This window comes from Amblyomma maculatum, unplaced genomic scaffold (genome assembly GCF_055883805.1).
Source record: "Amblyomma maculatum isolate TAMU_Amacu unplaced genomic scaffold, ASM5588380v1 scaffold_27, whole genome shotgun sequence".
NCBI classification, from domain to species: Eukaryota; Metazoa; Arthropoda; class Arachnida; order Ixodida; family Ixodidae; genus Amblyomma; species Amblyomma maculatum.
This window is the reverse complement of record NW_028146752.1, coordinates 181569-202563: the sequence shown is the minus strand read 5'-3', so window position 1 is coordinate 202563 and position 20995 is coordinate 181569. Positions and strand designations below refer to the sequence as shown.

Sequence of the window (20995 nt, the reverse complement as noted above, 5' to 3'; positions counted from 1 at the left end):
CCTGGCCATCAGATGTCACCAACAAGCGTGTTGTAGTCATTGTCATCATCATCACCCTTAAGCAGTTTTCGGTTCGGGTGCGTTCCAATAACCCCTCGTAGACGTCTACTTAGACCATAGAGTTCCTTACACTAACTCTAAGACTAAAGGCTGAATCGCATGCACGCGAAAACTCACGCGAACGCGACGGCGGCACGCGTCGCGCGAAGCCTTCGCGCGAACAGAAATGCATGTGTCGCTTGGCTCGTCGCTCGGATCTGCCGAAATAGAAAAGGCCGAGGCTAGAGCCACGCCCGTGGCAGCAGCCGACCCCACACACGTTTCTCCTGCTGCCACGCACGGAAATACGTCACACTCACGTGACCCGTGCATGATGACGTCAGTGGTTATGCGCTTCCGTTTAAAATGGCGCGTTGCAAGGCGTGCAATTCCTAGCATTGCCTCCTTAGCCGAGTGGCGTTTCATCTGTGTGAAATTTGTTCGTTGTCATAGCTTTAAAGCCGTTAATTTTGTTGCGGCGGTATTAATTATTGCTATTGGTACGCATGAGTTCATTTGTTTTGTGAGTTGTGCGGTAAAGACGAAGTGTTGCACGCGCACAGCGAGAAAAAGATGCTACATATTTTGGCGACAAGGATGGTAGCGTAAACCAGGACTTCGGCGTGGACTGCTGACCGTCCATCATGAGCTTTTCGGGTCTTCAGCCGCCTCCGCCCTTCCGTGGGAGTAATGGAGGCTGGCGTTCCACAACTACATGCTGGCGTCTGGTGCCTCCACTAGATACCTCCACACTTCTGCTAACCGGAGAGGGCTATCCTGCCAGCGAATTTTCTACACATTGTCGCCGTCGTCCCCTTCAGCGCCTACCGCTGCTGCCTCACACTCCGGTGACGATGCTATCTTTTTACTGGCGACGCACTACAAATCTTCCATAAATGTGATCGCCGCACGCCACCGTTTTCAACGCTGAGTACAAACTGCCGGAGAGATGGCATATGAGTACACATCGCTGCCCTTCGCAGCCTTGTCGGCGACTGCGGTTTTTTTGGGAGCTTCGCAGACTACAAAATCAGGAACCAGCTGGTGAAGAAGACCATTAGTCACCATTTCGGTGAACGCCATCTCCTTCTTGACTTTCTCGCGCGCCCTGGCCTTTGCTAGACAGTGCCAGCAAGCTTGCCATGAAGCAAATGAGCTGTCGGGAGAGGTGGCTCCAGTACAGCGCGTGAGATGCGAGTGCACATCATAACGGGTCCCTCAGGTCCCTTGCATCAAATGCAGTTGCCACGTATGTAAATCTTCATCTGCACTTCCGGAGCGCTCGTGCTATCGCTGCGGTTCTCCTACCCACCTGGCGAACGACTCCACGTGGCAAGCTCGCAAGTAGAATAGCCAGCCTCTAATCCGCGGGCGCACGACTCTCCGTCTTCCCCGGCACGGGTGCCGGGGGCGGGGAAGAGGACGCCCATTTCCGATGGAAATAAAAAGTTGTGCAACCAACCAATCGCAAACGGAAGTGTCGTCGGTGCGGCAAAGTGGGCCATTTGGAATCTGCAAGTCGTCTGATCGTTCCAGTGAAGTGCAGAAAGTCGAAGATGATTCCTCCAGCAGTGATGCTATTGTACGTCTCCACTGTTCCTCTGCAACCTGTTGCTTTGCCAGACAAGCTTTGGGATAAGCCTGCAATCGACATCGTGGGGCGTTTCGACCAAGCTCCTAGTAACTGTCGCTTTGCTATAACACTCGTTGACTATTACAGTAAATGGCCGGAGGCTTCTTTCACAACTGCCACAGTTCAAGAATTGCTTCTAGGTACATTTGTTCACAAGGGTTACCCTGAAAAGATTGTGTTGGATCACGGATCACAATTCTCATCCTCGGGGTATACGTAACTGCTACTCCTCAGTTTATGACCCCCAAGCCAATGGACTTGTAGGACAGTTTAATAAGGTTTTCAGGGCATATGTTCAGATGGCTCTTTGCGAGCGACGTAACCTACGTACAGCTATTATTGAACTCTGTGTCTATCGCTGTGCGCCACATGCCACGACAGGAATCGCTCCAGCCATCCTAGTTCATGGCCAGATGCCTCGCATAAGACTTAACGTTGCGTGCCTGCCAGATCAGTGCTTCTCGACTGATCGCACAAGAGCGCTGAAGCTCTAATGCCAGTGGCTAGAGCAGAAGTAAGCCAAATATAAGCTTTATGCAGACCAGCGGAGTGTAACCAAGCACTGCGACTTTCAGATTGGCAACTATGTGTGAGTTCGTAAGCCGATTGTGCGAGGCAAGCTGGCTGCTCGGTTTCGGAGCCTTGAAGAGTTGTGGAGCAAATTGGACCAGTCTCATACCTGCTGGATGATGGGCGAGTGTGGCACTCGTCCAAATTATGAGCTGTTAGGAAAGCAGTTCAGTGCCAACCTCCGCCTTCAGCTCTGATGGCTCTCCTCGCTAACATTTTGTTGCCCACTGACTGCACCCGAGTGTCGACCAGTCCACGTACCAGAAACGCAGACCAGAGTCCAACCTCGCGTAGCCCCAATAACGCTGATGTTAGCCTGGGAACTTCCTCATTCCTGGCTTTGCCTGACACAGAACCGACAGACCCCCCCTGAACCCAAGTGTGCCTCAACAGCAGCAACTACTACTCCTCTTCCTTCTCCCTGCAGAAGCATTTGTCAAAAGAAGCTTCCCGCAAGGTTTAAAAGACTGTGATGTATTAAAGGATATTTAGCCATTTGCTAGCAAGCTTTTTTTTTTTTTTTAAGTGCGGTGGAAATGTGATAAAGACGAAGTGTTGTTGCACATGTGCATGGAAGAAAACGAGGAAGTGAAATACAGAACGGCTGGGGAGCAGTCAATTGCTGCGTTGCTGTCTTGTCTACGCTACAAGTTGCCTTATGTTTCTTTGGCTCGAACCCAGGTGCTCCAGAACAGTAGTTGGTTATGTAAAGTATTGCGCAATTGAGGTGTAGGCATTTGGTAGGAATGAGCCAGTCTTTTGCATATAGTATTACATAGCCCTTCTGGCCTTTTGTGCATATCGTCACATGCGAGAGTCGGGCTTTAGTGACGTGAACATTTCTGAGCGGTTCAGTTTAAAGGGATGTTCCTTACTTTTGCTCACCTTCAAATAGTGCGTTGTGTGGTGGCTGCATGGTGACTAGGACAGTGAATTACATTGACCAATATTTTTCATCATGCAGTCACGATTTTGTACGAGCAGATGGAAATAGCTAAAGATGTTTGCACAGGGCAAATGACATCTATGTTCTTGTTTACCAACTCACTTGACCAGTTAGCTTATGGTGTTGTCGAGAGCAAGCCTTTGGCGTAAATCGCTTTCTTCGCCATTCTCCTGTGAGACCAGAACATGTACACAGCTAGTGTAAACCAGACCACTCGGCTGCTACACAGAAACGACCGTTATAGGCAGGCACTACATTGTGCATCCAAAGTGGTGAGGGAACCATATCTGGTAAACTTTACCAGTAGGCCTGTTCCTTGGCTGAAGTTGCAGAGGTGCTCCGTTCAGTGCACCTACTGGAGGAATAGTCGAGCCTCCTCATTCTGGACTGGAGCTGACCAGCGAGGCCATTTATTAGGACGACTTTCCACCAACAGGGTTATCTGCTTTTACTTCAGGTTTCCATGAAACATAATTAAATAGTGCTCCTTTGTTAAGGCGTGACACTGATCTGCTCCCTTTTTAACAGTGATCGGATGTTCCAAGAGCCTAAATGGAGAAGGTTGCATACACATGCAATTAAATTACTTAGCATTTACTAAACATATTTATTCAGTCATATTTTTTGACCTACTATGTCTAAATATTAAAACATCCTCGCAGCCAGTGGAACTAAATTTTTTAATCAAGAGTTTTATGGGTTGAATTCATGATCAAACCGGACAAAAAGCACAACAGCTGTATACATTCTAGACCAACTTTGGCTATGAGGGACACTGTAGGGGAGGGTTCTGGATCATTTCGATCACCTTTAACTTCAAAAGGCATTGACTGCACAGTACATGGGTGCTATGCTTTCTGCATCAATCCAAACATGGCTGCCACGCCTACGGTCAAACCACGGTACCCTGGTTCAGTGGTTGAGCATCTTAACCACCGAGCCACTGCGGTAGGGTATAAGTAAAAAAATAGGTGAATAAAACTTGACTTTTTTCTTGGCACACACCATAGTTTATTTCATCCATGTCTCTGCTGTAACACCCTAAGTACATGTACTTAACTTAACAATAATGAATCAAAAGCCCAGACATTTGTGTTTGGTGCATGATAGCCACAGCTGCTTATGCGCCATAAAACCCCATATAATTAGACATTGAAACTCTGTGTATGGGCCCGCAACTTTAAACCCAAGCTCTAAGGCCATCTCTAGCCCATGCAGTGCTCAGGGCACTGCTGCCACCCAATCACGTGATCTTGCAACTTTGGGGCCAGGTTGCAAAGCTTAAACAGTTACTGCACACTCCTAAAGCACTGTATGCAATGACTATGGCAAAGGAAGGCGACAGACGGTGGCATGCGGGCACCATCTACAAAGCTATTCGATAGCCCCTTTCGGGCCCTAACAGGAAGAACACTTTCATATAATGCCTCCTTCCTGGTAAGCATGTGAAGCTCTCATTGTTACAATTGTTCTTTTTTTTTTTTTTTTTTCTTGAATTATGGTTATGAGGAGCAGTACCCTCCCCTATTTTTTTTTTTGTGCCACCCCACCGAGAGTGCCATGGCATCCCTGATTTTCTGCAAGAGTAGAGTTGCCTGGAACTTTCTATGATTCTGTTACTCTTCAAAAATGCTTGCTTTTGCGGCAATGCCCAGTCTACTCCCTTGGCTTTGGTATCTGTGACAGCACCTTTTGCATGACATTGTGGCCCATAAGGCTTGACAGCAGTAGTCAGTAAGTCAGGCGGAGAAGGAAACAACTTTATTCAACGCATTACTAAGTGTCAAGAATGTCCTGGGCCAGGGTCACCAAGGCCAACTGATCATTCATTAAGCCAAGCACAGATTCCTCATGAACTTTTACTAAAGCTTTCGTAGCACACTTGTTGCATGCAGGTTATTTGCATGGTTGGTCAAAAGACCCCATGCCTTGGGGTGTGCAGTCAAGCTGCACAATGGGGAACTTGTGAAGCTGAAAAATTTTCTCAGGGAAGCAGACAAGACCCATTCTCACCTTACATACATTTTGAGCTTTGGGCTCTTTGTGCCTCATAAAAGAGCCAGAAGATTGTGACCTATTATACACATTCTGCTTCATAAAGTGCTTTTAAATGGCACCTTCATTTTTTAACAATGACTTTTCAATAACCAAGAAAAAGCAAAAAAATATGCCAAATTCAAATTTACTGCAAAAGCTATACAGCATGGGGTAAATAAAAAAGACGTGAGGTATGTCTGATGCCGTGGCCTTTGTCTTCAACCATCTGAGGATGTCTCTTGCAGTTGGCAGGTGACATGAACAGGTGACTCCTGTGATGTCACAAGACCGCGTGTCATTGTTGAAGTGGCAAGTGCTGCTAAATTTAGCTTCGCCATTGAGATAGGAGGGTGAGATCAGAATCCAGCCTTCTAGGACTCTTGGGTCCCAGGCTAGACATGCTACCCTAGGTCACACAAGCACATTCATTCAGCTTGGTTAAAGCTGGTCTTTATATTTATGTCACTCCTGGCAGCTTGAACAACATACATCACGGTCCACTTCACACCGTGTCTCTGGCAGGTGGCATGGCTGGCCACTTTTCGGCTGTTTCAGTGACATCATCTGTCTTAAATTTACCTGCCTTTGTGTTTGCTCGCATTAAATGTGCGTGTGACGTCAGCAGCGACATATGTTCTCATGTGGTTTAACCATGTAAACTGTCCTGATCTTCAATTTGCTTCAAGATAGCAGGCCTGGTCCTTTGTGGCAGTTGTCAAATGCCGAGAAGCATGCGCTAAGTGATGCAAGGAACAGCAGGCAAAAAGATACAGGCGTCATCTACATATAACGTCTATCAAGATAAACTATGCCAAACCAGTGTTTTTCATTGCTCTATTAGATTTAGGCACATTAAACTTATAATTTTTTTCAAACATATTTAACAGCAAAAGGTCAGCATTTCTTTTTTTAGAGTACAGATCTAAGTATGATTGTTTTTGCATTAACTAGCCTTACATTGAATACTTGTTCCTGCAAAAAGGCTAAGGTAAACCCCAAGTACCAGGCCACAGTGACCTCTTTTCGATGGGTAAACCAGGGCACCTTTGTGTTGAGCGATGTCAGTGCATGTTATAAAACGCCGGGTGGTTGAAATTTCCGGATGACTCCACTATGAAGTCTCATAGCCTGAGTTGCTTTGGGATGTTAAACCCATAAGTTAAACTAAACTAGTAAACCCCAAGTGATCTTTCTTTACCAACACAGGAGTAGCATGTTATACTGCTGATAAGAAAGTTAACTATCATTGAAAATAATATGTTCCAAAAAAGAAAAACTGAAATCCAAAATCAAGTCTGTCTAATTAAACTGCCATCCAAGAAAATTCTGCCCCAAGTACAAAATTCAGAAATGTGTACCCTATCAAAATGCAATATGTGAGTGCATACAGCTGCAGGTATAGTAATCTACTGGCAGTAAATTTACTGCCAATGGGTTCTTAAAGAGACATGCACGTGAGCACATACTGCTAGCCGACAGAAAAGCATACTTCTGAGCTGTATATTATTTTCTTAGTCACTGCATAAAGTTTCGACTAAACATGTGCTTGCCTTTTGACCTTGTGGCCAGCAGGCACCATTACAACACTTTGAACTTGCACAGATTACAGCAACATGTTTTTGTTGGCATCAAGGAATTTTTCAAATTCGCGTGACTTTTAGAATAAAAACAACCAAAGTAATGTATATATGTCTTTGTGTGCATTCTTGCGACAAGGTACCCTAGTCACTTAACTATATGTCAGAGTTTTTACTATATCAAAGTTTACTATAGCAGGATTCTACTTATATGGACTCTTGTGAAATTGCTGCATCTACTGTCCAGCAACCAAACATTTATACACACAGCACAGCCATCCTGCTTTAAGTAGACCCCTTTACAGTAAAGTCACTGGGACCAGCAAAAATCTTTACTATATCAGTTGTTGGTGATGACATGGTTCTGAAGATGCTGCCTGGTAGTTAAATGGGCACTTACTAAACACGTCTTGTTGCTTAATAAAAAAAAACACTGAAATACCTTCCATCTCTCCCTTATCTCTTCATGCAACTTTTTTCAGTTATAAAAATTTTTTACATCTTGTGGAAGTACTTTTTAAGCATGAGGACAGTGTAGCTACAAATACAACCAAGTATGGCTTAATGTGAAAACCAAAGCTTTACATGAACACGGTGTCACTTTTTGCTGTTCCTGTCCTTTAAAAGGCAATAAATGATAAATGCGCGTGGCAGTCAAGTGCTGCAAGAACGCACATGCTGCACCGCTTCTTCTTACCTCCGCTGCCTCATGCTTTGTGCTGCACTGTGCTGTGAATGTTCGCCCAATTCCTGCCCTTCCCTTTTTCTTGCCGCACTTTTACTATCCTTTGCTTTCTGAACGGACCGCACCGCCTCTTTTTCATGTTTGTAGACAGCTTTACTTTTTTTTTTCTACGCCCTGCGTGCTTTCCCTCATGGCTTCAAAGCTTCCGTAAAGTAGGCTTCTCCTGAATCTGCTTAGCCTGGTGGTAAAGCCACTTAAAAAAAGACATTTTTTTTTGTTTTCAAATAAAAAATATATATTTGCCACGCGATTCTAGGTAGTGCGCGGGAGCGAGAGTCGTCGCCGCGACCAGGTGCACGTTACTATAACGGATGTCTGCCAAAAATGTCTTTACTATAAAGGGGGAGAAATGTACAGTCGTGAGCAAAAGTGGTATACAACACTCAGCCAGTGGCGAAGCGCGCGAAAACTGCATGCCAATTACTTTATCTAGCAACAGCTATCTGTGATCGGAACAATAGTGGCAGTGCCCCATTTTATCCACATGCATGTGTCACTGTCGCTGTCTCTTGCGCTGTCGTATAGGTGGCATTTTTACGCAGTTTTCCCGAGCTCTGTCACTGGCTGAGTATTGTATACCACTTTCGCTCACGACTGTACAGTTGTCAAGATAAACAGGGACTTCGGTTTCACTTTACTATATCAGAGTTTACTATGCGGGGTTCTACTTATATGGACTCTTGTGAAAATATCTACTGTCCAGTAACCAAACACACAGCACAGTCATCCTGAAAATAACAGCTTGAGGGGCTAGTTAATTGGTGCTGCATAATACCCAGAAATGTGGCGCAACAAACACAAACACATGCATGTTTTTGTGTTTATTGCGCCACATTTCTGGGTATTATACAGTCGTCCTGCTTTATTTTTCACGTTTTCGAGCGATAGCACAAGTGCACTGGTCCACGGTCAATGGATGCGTAAGAATACTCTTGCCAGTTGAATTCGGGGCCTTTTTTAGCTACAGAGTTGGCACCTGTGAATCAAGTCCCAACATCAATATATGCTGGTGTCATCCTGACATCCCAACAACGTTCCATTCTGGAAAGTGTGAAAGAGTATTTACAGCTCTGTGAGAAAACTTGACCTCGGTTTTTATTTTTATATTTTTACAATTAACAGATTACGTGAGCGTAAGCATGTGCCAGAAGGCAGAACATGAAGTCCCGGCGGCCCATGACATGAACTAAAATGAACATCTGCTCTGGTGGCTTCTCTGCAGTACATAGGTGTCAAGGGGCGCAGCGCACGCGCGCGCGCGCACACGCACACACACACACACACACACACACACACACACACACACACACACACACACACACACACACACACACACACACACACACACACACACACACACACACACACACACACACACACACACACACACACACACACACACACACACACACACACACACACACACACACACACACACACACACACACACACACACACACACACACACACACACACACACACACACACACACACAAGCCTACAAGCAGGCTGCGCCTAAGGGCAAAATGAGGCAAATCAGCTGAGAGCAACATTGATACACTTACATATGAAGGCCGGTTCTCGGGTAAGCAACATAAAAAAAATGCTGTAACATTCAGACACGACGGCAGCTTTTCTGCAGTGCAAAGAGCAAAGCAAACTCATCACGACCTAATTGCCGATATAGATCAGTATTCAGGTAATAAATATGTCAAATCCTTAATTCTGAACGGGTCAACCTTCTTTTTTATATTTTTATTCTGTAGAGAAGTTCAGCAACTGCCTTGAAAGTGCAGCTGGTAATGTGAAAGGCTTTTGAATGGACTGTTCAAAATTCACAAGTAATTTACCGAACTGCCTGCTATATCAGCGAAACCACAATGTTAAACTACATTTTTCCACAGTATTGAAAATAAACACGCGCCTAATATTTCTTTGGTCATAAATATGACCATTCATTGGCTTCCTTAACTCAAACGTATTTAATTGTGACGAACAGCGCGGGCTCGTTTCACTATCTTTGTTTGGTATGTGTCATATATCGTACGTACTAACATGTTATTTTGTAGATAGCCTGTAAGATATTGTTTATCTGCTCACTAAACACGTTTGTAGGTACCGGCTTTCCTGGCTCTAAATAAACAGACTAAAATGAAAAACGTTTAATTTCAGTCGGAATAGTTTTTCCAATTTGGCACTCCAAATTGGTTAGAATGAACTGTCAATTTTGAAAGAGGCTGAAATTGTATACATGCAGTAGGTATATCAAATTATCTGGGTGATGCATCTATCGTATATATAGGACTATATATAGGAAAGATGCATCACCCAGATAATATAAATTTATTTATATATCATTTATAGTTATAATAAATTATATATGTGTGTGTGTGTGTGTGTGTGTGTGTGTGTGTGTGTGTGTGTGTGTGTGTGTGTGTGTGTGTGTGTGTGTGTGTGTGTGTGTGTGTGTGTGTGTGTGTGTGTGTGTGTGTGTGTGTGTGTGTGTGTGTGTGTGTGTGTGTGTGTGTGTGTGTGTGTGTGTGTGTGTGTGTGTGTGTGTGTGTGTGTGTGTGTGTGTGTGTGTGTGTGTGTGTGTGTGTGTGAATTGGACCTCACAACCTACAAGGATTTCTTAGGATATAAGCTACAAAATCCTCAAGATCAACAAATATACAAAAGGATATTCCAGGGTCAGCCACCATAGTGGCTTTTGCAGATGTCTTTGCGATAAGACTGTTTCGTACAATGTCAACCTTGGCTCTAACTTTGCTATGTAAATTCCACGGCAATTAAAAAAGCAACCACTATTTTTAAAATAACAATTAATATGGGAAGAGAAGACGTGAATTAATTATTCAGATAATCATTGACCATATTAATACATGCAGTGCAATTAATTTCCCTTAATTCATACCAATATTGTATACATTACAGAAAATAAACAACTGATTGCAATTATACACTATATCTGAAATTATTACGCACAGTGATCAATTACGACACATGGAAAGTAACCAAACAACACCAAGAAAATTACTTTTAAGCTCCTTCCAATTATTGTCATAACACAAATATGCTTGAACTGCAATGAATCAGTGCGATTTTCTTTATATTTTGTTTAATACCACTTCAAGACATATTTGTTGTTCGAAGTTGACAGTTTGCGCACGTTTATTCTCAAGAAGTCAACAGCTACTAAACGCATACTCCATGTATTCACAGGAGGGAAGAGCAGTACTTTTAAATCCTCGATGTAACAAGCGTCGATATATCGAAATCCTCGGTGTAATGAAGCATTTTTAATTTGCTTGTCACAAATTAACTTCGTGTTCATAGAAGTTGCACCATATACATTTAGTTTCACTATAAGGAAGCAAATATTGCCGCACTTTCTATGAAGCGAAATTGCGTTGCTAGCTCAAGAAGAACGCGAGAAATTGTGCCGCGAGTTGGAAGGGTTAAGCGGTGCGCGTACAGATGCGCATACCGGCGAGCGTACATCACCTACTGGTTAAAGCGCCTGCGCCACCTGGGGTAGTACGGGCGAGGTTTGCGAACGTAGTGTTGGCCGAATCCACTAGGCGACGCGACCAACTCCGCAGTTGTAAAGCCCCTGGAATTACGCAGTGGGACTATCAGCAAGACCAGACGGGACAAGGAGCAACTTTCGCAGCATGTCTCCCCCGCCCCTGCACACACAGACACACACAAAAAGAACCCAAAAAAAAAAGCGTGCAAAAAACGTCTTTCTCCTATTTGACAACGGCAACAGGCAATGAATGCGGCGCGCCTTTAGCGCTGAAAGGGAGCCGAGCTGCAATTATCGCAGTTATTTACTCCGAAGGGTGGTAAAATTTTGGAAGGGTCGGCATATAAATGATCACAGCCGCATGACAGCTTCATTTCCCAAATATAACTGAACTGAAAGATCTGATGGAGACGTAGGCGCCGGCTCATCGCCGATTGTTCACGAGCGTGCACTTTAATGTCGTATATAGGTATATCACCCAGGGTCAGTGGCATAGCCAGAAAGTTTTTTCGAGGGAGGCTGACGTTGCTGCTCAGCCTCCTCCGTATCGAGATGCCTTTCACAAATTTGTCACCTCTCAACTGAGCCATAAATTCTGCATGCCGGGATGCAAAATTGCACGGAAGAATGGTGGTACCCTCCGGGGCTTCCATTCCATCGAGTATGCTGAGCATTTATTGTTTCAGACGAAGATTATTCAATTTATCGAATGCAGAACTGAAAATTCATCGTAGCCAGTTTTCCAGCCATACAATTAAGGTTAGTTCTAATACGTAGTGTTCCTAACGGACCCGCAGATGAAATGGTTGTCTGCACTCTCTCCAGTGTGCTTATATAACTTTGATTATAATGCAGTATCTGCATACTATACTGTTACGAACAGACGAGGACTCCCAGCAGACCACTTCGACAGAAGCCTCATAAGCCCTCCTCTTGGCTACGCCCCTGATATCACTAGTGGCGTAAATCGCGGCTGCAGCCGCGGTCCGTGACCGTCCTTTCGATTTGTTCGGGTAGTGGGACACAGCGTATATGCGAATGGCTCAGCAGAATTAGATGTCAGAAAGCATATATATGTGTTGCAATCGCAATCTTCCTAGAATAGCCATGCAACGATCTACGTGTGTTAGTGTTTGAATTAAAGCCTATATGTTATTTGCAGTCAGTATATAGGGACTAGCATTATAATTTAAGGTATAGTCTTGCGCGGACGCCTCAAAGCTATTTTTTGGTGCCCTTTTCAATTGTGCAGAGATTTGGCGAATGCGCGAGACAGGCATTGACAGTGTGGCTGGCATAGGTATATTATAGGCATGCGCACAGGGAAAAAAAAAAAGAAAAAGAAAAATAAGGGGGGGGGGGGGGGGTAATCTCAGCGGGGCGCCAAGTCAATTAGTTTATGGTCATGCAGGTTTTCTTTTTTTTGTTTATGATACTGGCGGCTGAGTACCCGTGATGCAATTGCATTACAAGAACTTCTCACTTGCCACGTTTGCATAAGCCGAGGACTCAAAGAACTCGTTGTGAGAACGCGTCGTCGGTAGGCGCGAAGCTTGTTAAATTTTTAAGCCCACACTATTCCTTTTTACGCTTCAATGGCATCACGTCAAACAAATGTTTGGTAAACAAATCCTCATCATAATTTGCACTGCTATTTGGCCGTAGGTACTTTGGTGAGAGGGGGAGGCGCTGCGCGATGATCGTCGCACACTATAATGAACCCCGAGCACGCCTACGGCTCCGGATGTACACGAACAAAGACAACGCCTCGTGAGCACAAAATGTCCTGTGGACACCTTGAGATCTTAATTGATCACCAGAAAAGACATCGATAATATCTTCAACAAATATGTTAAGTCGTCTGGAAGCTGTCACGGCAAAAAAAAAAAAATCATTGTGAGGACGCGTGTGTGATTGATATGTTCGATTATCGGAGGTTTTCCTAGTGGACATAGAATCGCGCATGCAGTGAGTGCTTCGCTGCGGTAGTTTATGTGCAGGGCTTAATGTCAGGGGGGTCTCGGGGGGGGGGGGGGGGGGGGGGGGGGGGGGGGGGGGGGGGTCTGACACTCCTAGTAAAATTTAAGAGGGGTCCGAGACCCCCCGAGCTTGAATGTATAAGGACCTTATGAATGAATACAAAGCAGGCAATTATTTTTATCCTTGTCAGTGGTATAATCGGAAGATTTCTTCTCTGGCGTTTCGACAGTTCCACAGTGAGTATTATGAGCCTCTAACACGTTTTCGAGAACGAGAAATGGAGAAAAATAATAATGCTTTCTCCCCTTCGAATAAAACGATTTGCAAGCAGGCAAACAGCCGCTTTCTCTCTTTCCCTCTTGATTTCCCTTTCCACCAGTGCTCGGATCGCCCTTCGATGGAGCCAAACTTTAAGCAATGTCTATGTGTTGAGCACTATATATAGGGGCGGTGTATCTTGGCGAGGTATGTCTTAATTATAGCCTTCGAGTAGACAGGTTATCAATGGAAAAGGTTTTCGTATGCGCATACAATCCTTCTATATCTCCACAAGTCGTCTTGTAACTGTGTGCGCATTATAGTAAGCTAGATGGCTGCGAGATGTACAGAAACGTCTAGTAGACGGGTGGGTGCCATGTAGCCGCTTTCGATTCCCCGAAACTTTGAAAAAATGGGCGGGAATGTATGGGTTCGTACACGAGCGAAATCTCTGTTAAGCATGGTTTAGCAAGATGTACACGGTTTGAACTGAACCTCCCAAGCTTCATGTTAAGAGCATCGTGATAGCGCCTGTAACAACGCAAATCCATTGCGCGAATTTTCAGAGCTTTAGCTCTAATTCTGCCACTCGTGAAGGTCATCTGACGCCGGGATTTGCCTCAGTGTGGCGCATGGAGCCAGCGGCGCCTAGTGTTCCTACAGGAACACTAGCGGCGCTCGCAATCTTTTATTTCTCACATCTGCTGCTGCTTCCTCACACACCTGCCAAACTTTATTCGTACCGGATATCTCCAGAAATATACGTTGCCTGACAGAATGACCGCAGCCTCCATCTACCCTTTCCGGCCACCGCTGCCAATTGGGCTCGCCTCCTAGGACCTCCCCCTTCAAAATGCTCTGTGGTATCCTTGATCGAGGTTCGCAGACAGCCATGAATGTGATAAACCGCAGCAAACCGTGTCAGGTTATGCTTAATCGAGCTTCCATTCTGTAAACTATGTTTGCTCTGGTTAATTATCCCAGCCATTTTAAAATCTTTTTTTTTTTTGCTCGTTTAAGCAGATTTTGGGGGATAAGGCGCCAATCTATATCACTTTTCGATGGACACCTACACAAAGTGCTACGCGACTATTAATTCATTCCGCGATTTTCAAAATATTGTTTGGGGCTCAAGAATTCGTTTGCAGCATCTAATATGCAATGACATCGCCGTTATTATTTATGTATTTGATACCTCGACAAATTATAAACAGAGGACGCACAGCACGTCAGCCCCCTTCGAACAAAATTTCTCGCTGCGCCACTGGCGCGGACGGTCTCCTTCCCGCAAAGAGTGAGCGTGGATTCTCTTCTGGGCGCTCTTCCTTGATGCCGACGAAAAACAGTTATTTCCGATATCCGTCCAGGAAGCGCAAGCGTAGGCATGGTGTTGCACGGGCGTATCTTAGCTGGATCAGTTCTGCTTCCTTGTCATCACTGTTAAGCGTGGCCTCCACGGGGCGCACGAGGGGCTTTAGCACAAGCGAGGCGCCTACGCGCCGAGTGCCGCGCCCTGACAACACTGGAAAAAGTACGCATCTCCATGGAGCGTCTCTGGCTACAGTGGCTAGCTGGCGTACTCGCTCCTGTGTTGTTGCAAGACTTCGTAGGCTGAAAATGACCGAAACAGTTCGACTGCTACTTTAAGTTTGTCCCGGAGCGACTTCCATCGCCTCGATGCTGTTTGTGTGATAGCAACACGAGGATTTTTAAGCACATTTCACTTATTCAATGCTTGCCGTAAACAATGCGCTGACCTGCGCGCGGTGCTCCAGGAAGCAATAGAGGCAGCACCTCAGACGCCACCTCTCCGCACATAGCTTCTCTAACTTATTTATTTTTATGCTGTTTGTGGCTGGCGAGCCACAGCTGAAGCCCTTCAGCCACAGCGAGTGCCGTCGCTACACTCCGGCGATGAACCTTTCGTTGTCGATCGACTGACTGTATGCATAACTCTACGCAGCGCAGCACCAATGTAAAAAAAAAAAAAAAAAAAAAAAAAAGACAGAGTTAGATCACAGAGACAGCGCGAAAGGCATCCTCTGATTGGTGCACGTCAACTAATGACCGGCGAGCCACCTCTGCGCCAGCGCGAGCGCGCAGCAAGCGCCGCGGAAATATCTGACATGGGACATATATCTATCTAATCGGCGCGTCACGCATGCGCAGACAGACTCAAGCGAACGTTCGTGCGGGGCCTTTATGTCCGCCGTTGACTTAAAACAAGGCGTTTGCGGGCAGAAGAGAACTATTTATAGCGTCAAGACGGGAAATATTTGCTACCGCTTGTCGGCCCAATCCAAAGGCGTCTTCCATTTCAACGGGGGTCGGACACGCCGAAGTGTCCACGCGGAGAATTTCCCGCGTGGCTTCGGTGGACAATCGAAAAAAAAAAAAAAAAAAAAAAAAAAAAAAAAAAAAAAAAGGAACCTACCGCACAAGACACGCAGACGCGTATGCCGTGCGCGCGCTTCGAAGATATATGAATTGTCAAGTGACTCCATCAGCCAGTAGGCGGGAAGCGAACGGGAAACGAATGTTATACTCTGAAAATTTGCAGTGAACCTACTCTGGTCAGTGCTTAAAGTCAGGGAGGCCTCGGGGGGTAGAGACCCCCTTACCAGCATTTTAGCACTAGAACCTTACCAGCACTAGGACCAGCTGAGACCCCACTTTCCGTGCTCGATTGTATAAGGGCTGCACGAAAACAAAGCAGGCTGCAATTTTTTACTTTTGTCAGTGGTTTTCACATTCCTTCGCTAATTGTTAACCCAAGAAGAGGAAGAGCGAAGCAGGCTACCAGCTGCTTTCTTTCTCACTCTCTTTATTTCCCTTTCCATCTGTGCTCGAATCGCTTCGTGACCTCTTTACGGTGATAAGACTGCTGGAATGGCCTGCAACGACATGCATGAGGGCGGTGCAAGCCATTTGAAGGGCGAGAACTTCAAAGCCTACCGGTGCAGGAGTAGATTACCTGCACAGCGCGGTGCGTCATGTCACCAGTTTTACTTCTGAAAACACTACACGCAAAAGGGTAGAGTACCGCTCTTTGTGGCGTGCCTCTCGTGCACATGAGGATTGGGTTTGATCTCGTATCGCCCACTCTGATATGTACTTGGCGATTTTGCAAGAATTCTTTGGAGTAGTTAAAGTTGCGGACTCCGCAGTGCGTGCTATGAAGGTTGTCCAAGATTTCTGAGTGCTGACATGCGGTGCCAACACTTTTTCTTTCTTCAAGTCGACAGTCGAAAGAACAGGTAATTGGTGCGTGGCAGATGCTACTGGTTTTCCAAGGCTCTTGTTGAAGTAAACGCATATTGAAATTCCTAATAAAACTAAATAATTACTTTTACGCACGGAACACAAACGCGTACTTCGAAAGATCGCCTCACATTAATTGCACCCATAACTGTCGTATCCTACCTCTAGGTCTCAGCTTTTATTCCCAGACCTTTCGTTTTTCGGCAAAAGGAGAGGCTTTGTCCTGATTTGACTGGAAAAGAGACCGACGACTTTCCTGCAGTATAGGCAGACGAAGAAGGGCAGCCGTCAGAAGTAGCAAGCTTGAACCCTTCTTTTGCACCTTTGCAGCAGTTTAAAGAATACGTGCGAGCTCCCAAGAGACAAAAAAAAAAAAAAAAAACACCTCGCTGTCCTTGTTTTCGTATTTTGTAAATAATGTACAAAGCTCCCCCTGTCCTTTTTTTATATTGCTCCCCTCTGTACTTCCCCTCGCTGTACTGTCAATGTCCCCTTTTCTTTCCTTCCGGGCACAGCTCGGGTGCTTCAGATTTTAGATAGCAGTTGCCGCGGCCGGCAGCACACTTCCATCCTTTTTGATCATTCAATAAACCACTACCACCACCACCACCACCACCACTAAAAATGAAAGTTAAAAATATGAAGTTCCCGCAAACCCACCGGGTTGCAGTTTACAGTGGTTCGCCAGTGGTCATCACTATTTAAGAGTACGCTGTACTGTACGAGTTGTAAGAACACATCTCCCCCACCAGCGAAAAACAATTAGGACCAACGAGTGAGAAAGGGCACCCCGTTCGTCTTTTCTTTCGTTGATAATTTGTCTGTTTTGCCTGGTCCTCTAGAGAGAGAGCGGACGAGAACCGGCGTATTCAGTATATTGTGGCCGATGGCAGGTCCTCTAGATGATCATCACACTTGACATATGATTTCTCTTCAAGAAAATCCCACCGTATTACTAGACCCATTCCCTTTCGAGCAGGCATATCTAAAATGTGCTTAAAACAAAATATGCATACAACATAATAAAAAATATATAAAAGCGGATGCTACTGTTATTGTTGTTCGTTCTGGTTGTTATTTACGCCCTTTCTGCTATGAAGGTTACATTAAAGGAACAAGGAAATTATAAAACCAAACTTAGTAATATAAAATAGATTATTCTACAAATATATGCGCTGTCCAATTTACTAAGCAGAGGGTAAAATCTCGCACAATATATTCAACTACACTAATGACCACTGAATGAAATTTGGGCATGGAAATTAAACGTTTAAAATGCCTTTTTAATGGATATGAAATATAGAACAAAGAATAAGTCTAAAAAAGCAGTTCCACGCGAACGATGTACACTTAGGTTAAGAAAGTTCGAGTAAGGCGTATTTCAATCGCACTGATCGTGCTCATGAACTATGGTCAGTCAGAGACTTTTTATTTTTTTTTTTTATTCATACGGTTAACCCTCTATATGAGGGTCATTACAGGGAGGGAAACACATACAATTCTCTTCGCTAAAATACACTCTATAGAACAGAATTACAAATTTGCACTGTAATGCTCCAAGAACGACTTAACACCTATCTCAAATTTTTCTACTTCTGTTTGGTATAGAACTTCGCTTGGCAGTTCCAGATTTCTACTGCATAGGGAAAAAAGGAGTAGCGATATACATCACTACGTGTAATAATAGGATGCTATACCTTACTGTTATTTTTTTCGTGGGCAACGCCTCAGAGGACGTGTAACATAGTATTGTTTATTAACTTTTACTTTATCATTCATTATCAGAAAAAAAAAAAGTTTCAATTTCTGCTTTGTTCTTCTCATTTCTAGTGATTCTAACTGACACTGGTTTAACATTTCTGTGACTGAGTCAGTGCGCCGGTATTCAGAACATATAAAACGTGCTGAAATCCTTTGCAATCTTTCCAGTTTTCATTTTAAACCCTTTTGAAGTGGACGTCACACTGCACTTGCGCACTCTATGATTGGCCGCACGAATGTCTTGTACGTAATCAATTTAATTTCTCTAGTCGCATTCGGCAACTTCCTCCGCTGGAAACAAAGCTTCTGATAGGCTTTTAAATAGATATTTTCAATATGCCAACACAGATTATGTGTTAGTGTCACTCCCAAGTATCTAAAACGCTTTACCTCATCTAAAGAATTTTTCACACGATATTATATTGAAACGGCATATCATTCTGCTTCCTTGTTACATGCATTTGAGTAGACTTTTTGGTAATTTATTTATGCCCCATTTCAAGGCAGCACGAGTTTGACTGAAGGCACCTATTTAAATTCATCTGATCTTCCGGGGAAGCCACAGGGAGAGTAAATTAAACAGTCATCAGCAAAAAAGTTTCATTTTGACAGGTGATTGAATGATAGGAGAAATATCATTTATATATAACAAAAACAAAAGCGGACCTAAAACGGAGCCCTGTGGCACCCCCGACAGAACTTCACGCTTATCTAATAGTGTGCTTTCTACCTTGACAACTTGACAGTGGTTACCTAGATACGCCTGAATCCATAGTACTATATTTTCACTGATTCCTTATCTGCGCAGTTTAAAAAGAAGTTTATGATGCGGAACTTTATCGAAAGCCTTCGCGAAATCCACACAGACCACATCTACCTGCTGACGTTCGTCTATAACCTTGCAAAAATCGTTCACTGCTTCAATCAACTGCATCGAAAGGCCAGTCCGAAAACCATGCTGGAACGGACACAAAAGGTCGTTCATTTACAAAAAATGAAGGATGCGTTCAAAAACCTTGCAACATACGGAAGTGAGTGAAACCGGTCTAAAGTTCTTTACAAGAAGTCGATTACCGTAGCCTTTAAAAACCGGAGCTACTATAGCGCTGCGCCAGTCATTAGGTAAAGAATGATCACTTTTCAAATAAAATTTGCAAGTAATAGGACAATCACTCATCACACCGTTTAAGGAATTTTATCGGTATTTCATTAGGGCCGCACGATTTCTGGGAGCGTTACTTTAGTTTATGCAATAAAAAAGGTCTACTACAAAAGTGGCTGCGATCACAACTGGCTCATTTACAGCATGCTACATATCGTCAAATTCAGACTTTAATGCGAATAGTAGGAAAGGGTGAAAGTGTATGTGTGTGTGTGTGGGGGGGGGGGGGGCGTTGGCCCCTCAGTATGTACACAATTTGTTTAGAGAGCGCCCCCCCCCCCCCCCCCCCCCCCACACACACACTTCCCCGATCCAGTTCTGGAGTTATTGCGTGACCGCTGAGTGATGCTCCACGCGGCATGTCTGCAAGGTGAGGTCTAAACGGCGTATGACGCCGTTTTTTACTGCAATGAAAGCAGTTTTAACTGTGCCAAATGGGCCACTTACGCAAACTTCACCTTCCTTCTTTGTACAGAACGCCTCGGCCAAGTCACGTACCACCTGGTTACGGCTCCTCTTCAAAACAATATCTGCCAATAAATGCAGGCATGCGTTATCGCGTGTAGCGTCTGGGCATGCGCCATAGTGGAGGGGTAAATCTGACCCAGTACCCGATTTCATCCAAAGCTGGTTTTCTTTTCGGCGATCATTAAAACAAAGGCCTGTCTGTCCGATGTAAACCCTGTCACAGGTGAGATGGACCTCACAGACAACACCCATCAGGCATCTGACGAAACGAATGGCATGATATGCTTGATGCAGTCCGCCTTACTCCTCCCTTCGGACATAATCTTAAGGCACAATGAGGCCAACTTGCCTACGGTGTGCCGGCGGTTTTTTTCAGTCCCGTGCAAGTTGGCCTCATTGTGCCCTCTGCGTTCTGTATAAAGAAGAAAAATAAGTTTGCGTAAGTGACCCATCAATCAGATATTGTATCAGAATGAAGGCAATATTTTTACACTGCGCTTAGTGTGCGACTTGACAGGTTGAAGTTATATAAAGTTTTTTTTTTTTTTTTTTTTCCAAATAAGATCAGTCGCGAGTCTGCGCTTGTGGGGTAACTTCTTGTCCTTGCATATTTGTCCGCAGTACCCCCCCCCCCCCCCCCACCCCCACACACACATTTTTTTTTTAATTTATCATGATTGACCGACTCGCCCAACGACGCTCCCTCTCTTAATAATAAACCACTACCACCACCAACTGATTCTTTAAATCCACACTATACTTACTAGAGGTGCATACCTTTCTCAAGAAAGAATTTCGTTAATTTCTGATGCCATCGTTCGGAAGCTATATAATGAGAATTATCCTTAGTAAATACCTGGTGCCATCCAACTCTAAAAAAGCTGAGAAGTCGATGTAAGACTGATTACAGAGACAGAGCAAGCAGATTACGTGCTTCCAGGTCCCCCATATTCGCGGAAACAGTTAATTCAAGAAGATCAAGTAGAATTCAAATACCGCACACTCTCTTATGTTACCGGTCGGTTTTAT

The 20995-nt window shown here is 44.5% G+C and overlaps 1 protein-coding gene across 5 annotated transcripts in view; it reads right to left on the bottom strand.

Annotated features, from left to right (window-relative positions):
- Positions 1 to 8290: 8290 nt before the first annotated feature.
- LOC146170913 (uncharacterized) overlaps positions 8291 to 20995 on the bottom strand; it is a 70726-nt gene continuing 58021 nt past the window's right edge. For 2 of the 5 annotated variants that reach the window (XR_014703064.1, XM_084586688.1), the window contains one exon: positions 8298 to 8588. Coding sequence is in view for 2 of the 5 variants with exons in the window: in XM_084586688.1 (XP_084442814.1) it covers positions 8531 to 8588 (58 nt within the window). In the remaining 3 variants the exon portion in view is untranslated. Of the gene's footprint in view, positions 8589 to 11055; positions 11161 to 19945; positions 20029 to 20995 lie in introns of all 5 variants that reach the window. The other 3 variants (XR_014703068.1, XR_014703066.1, XM_084586687.1) reach the window with 3 other exon arrangements.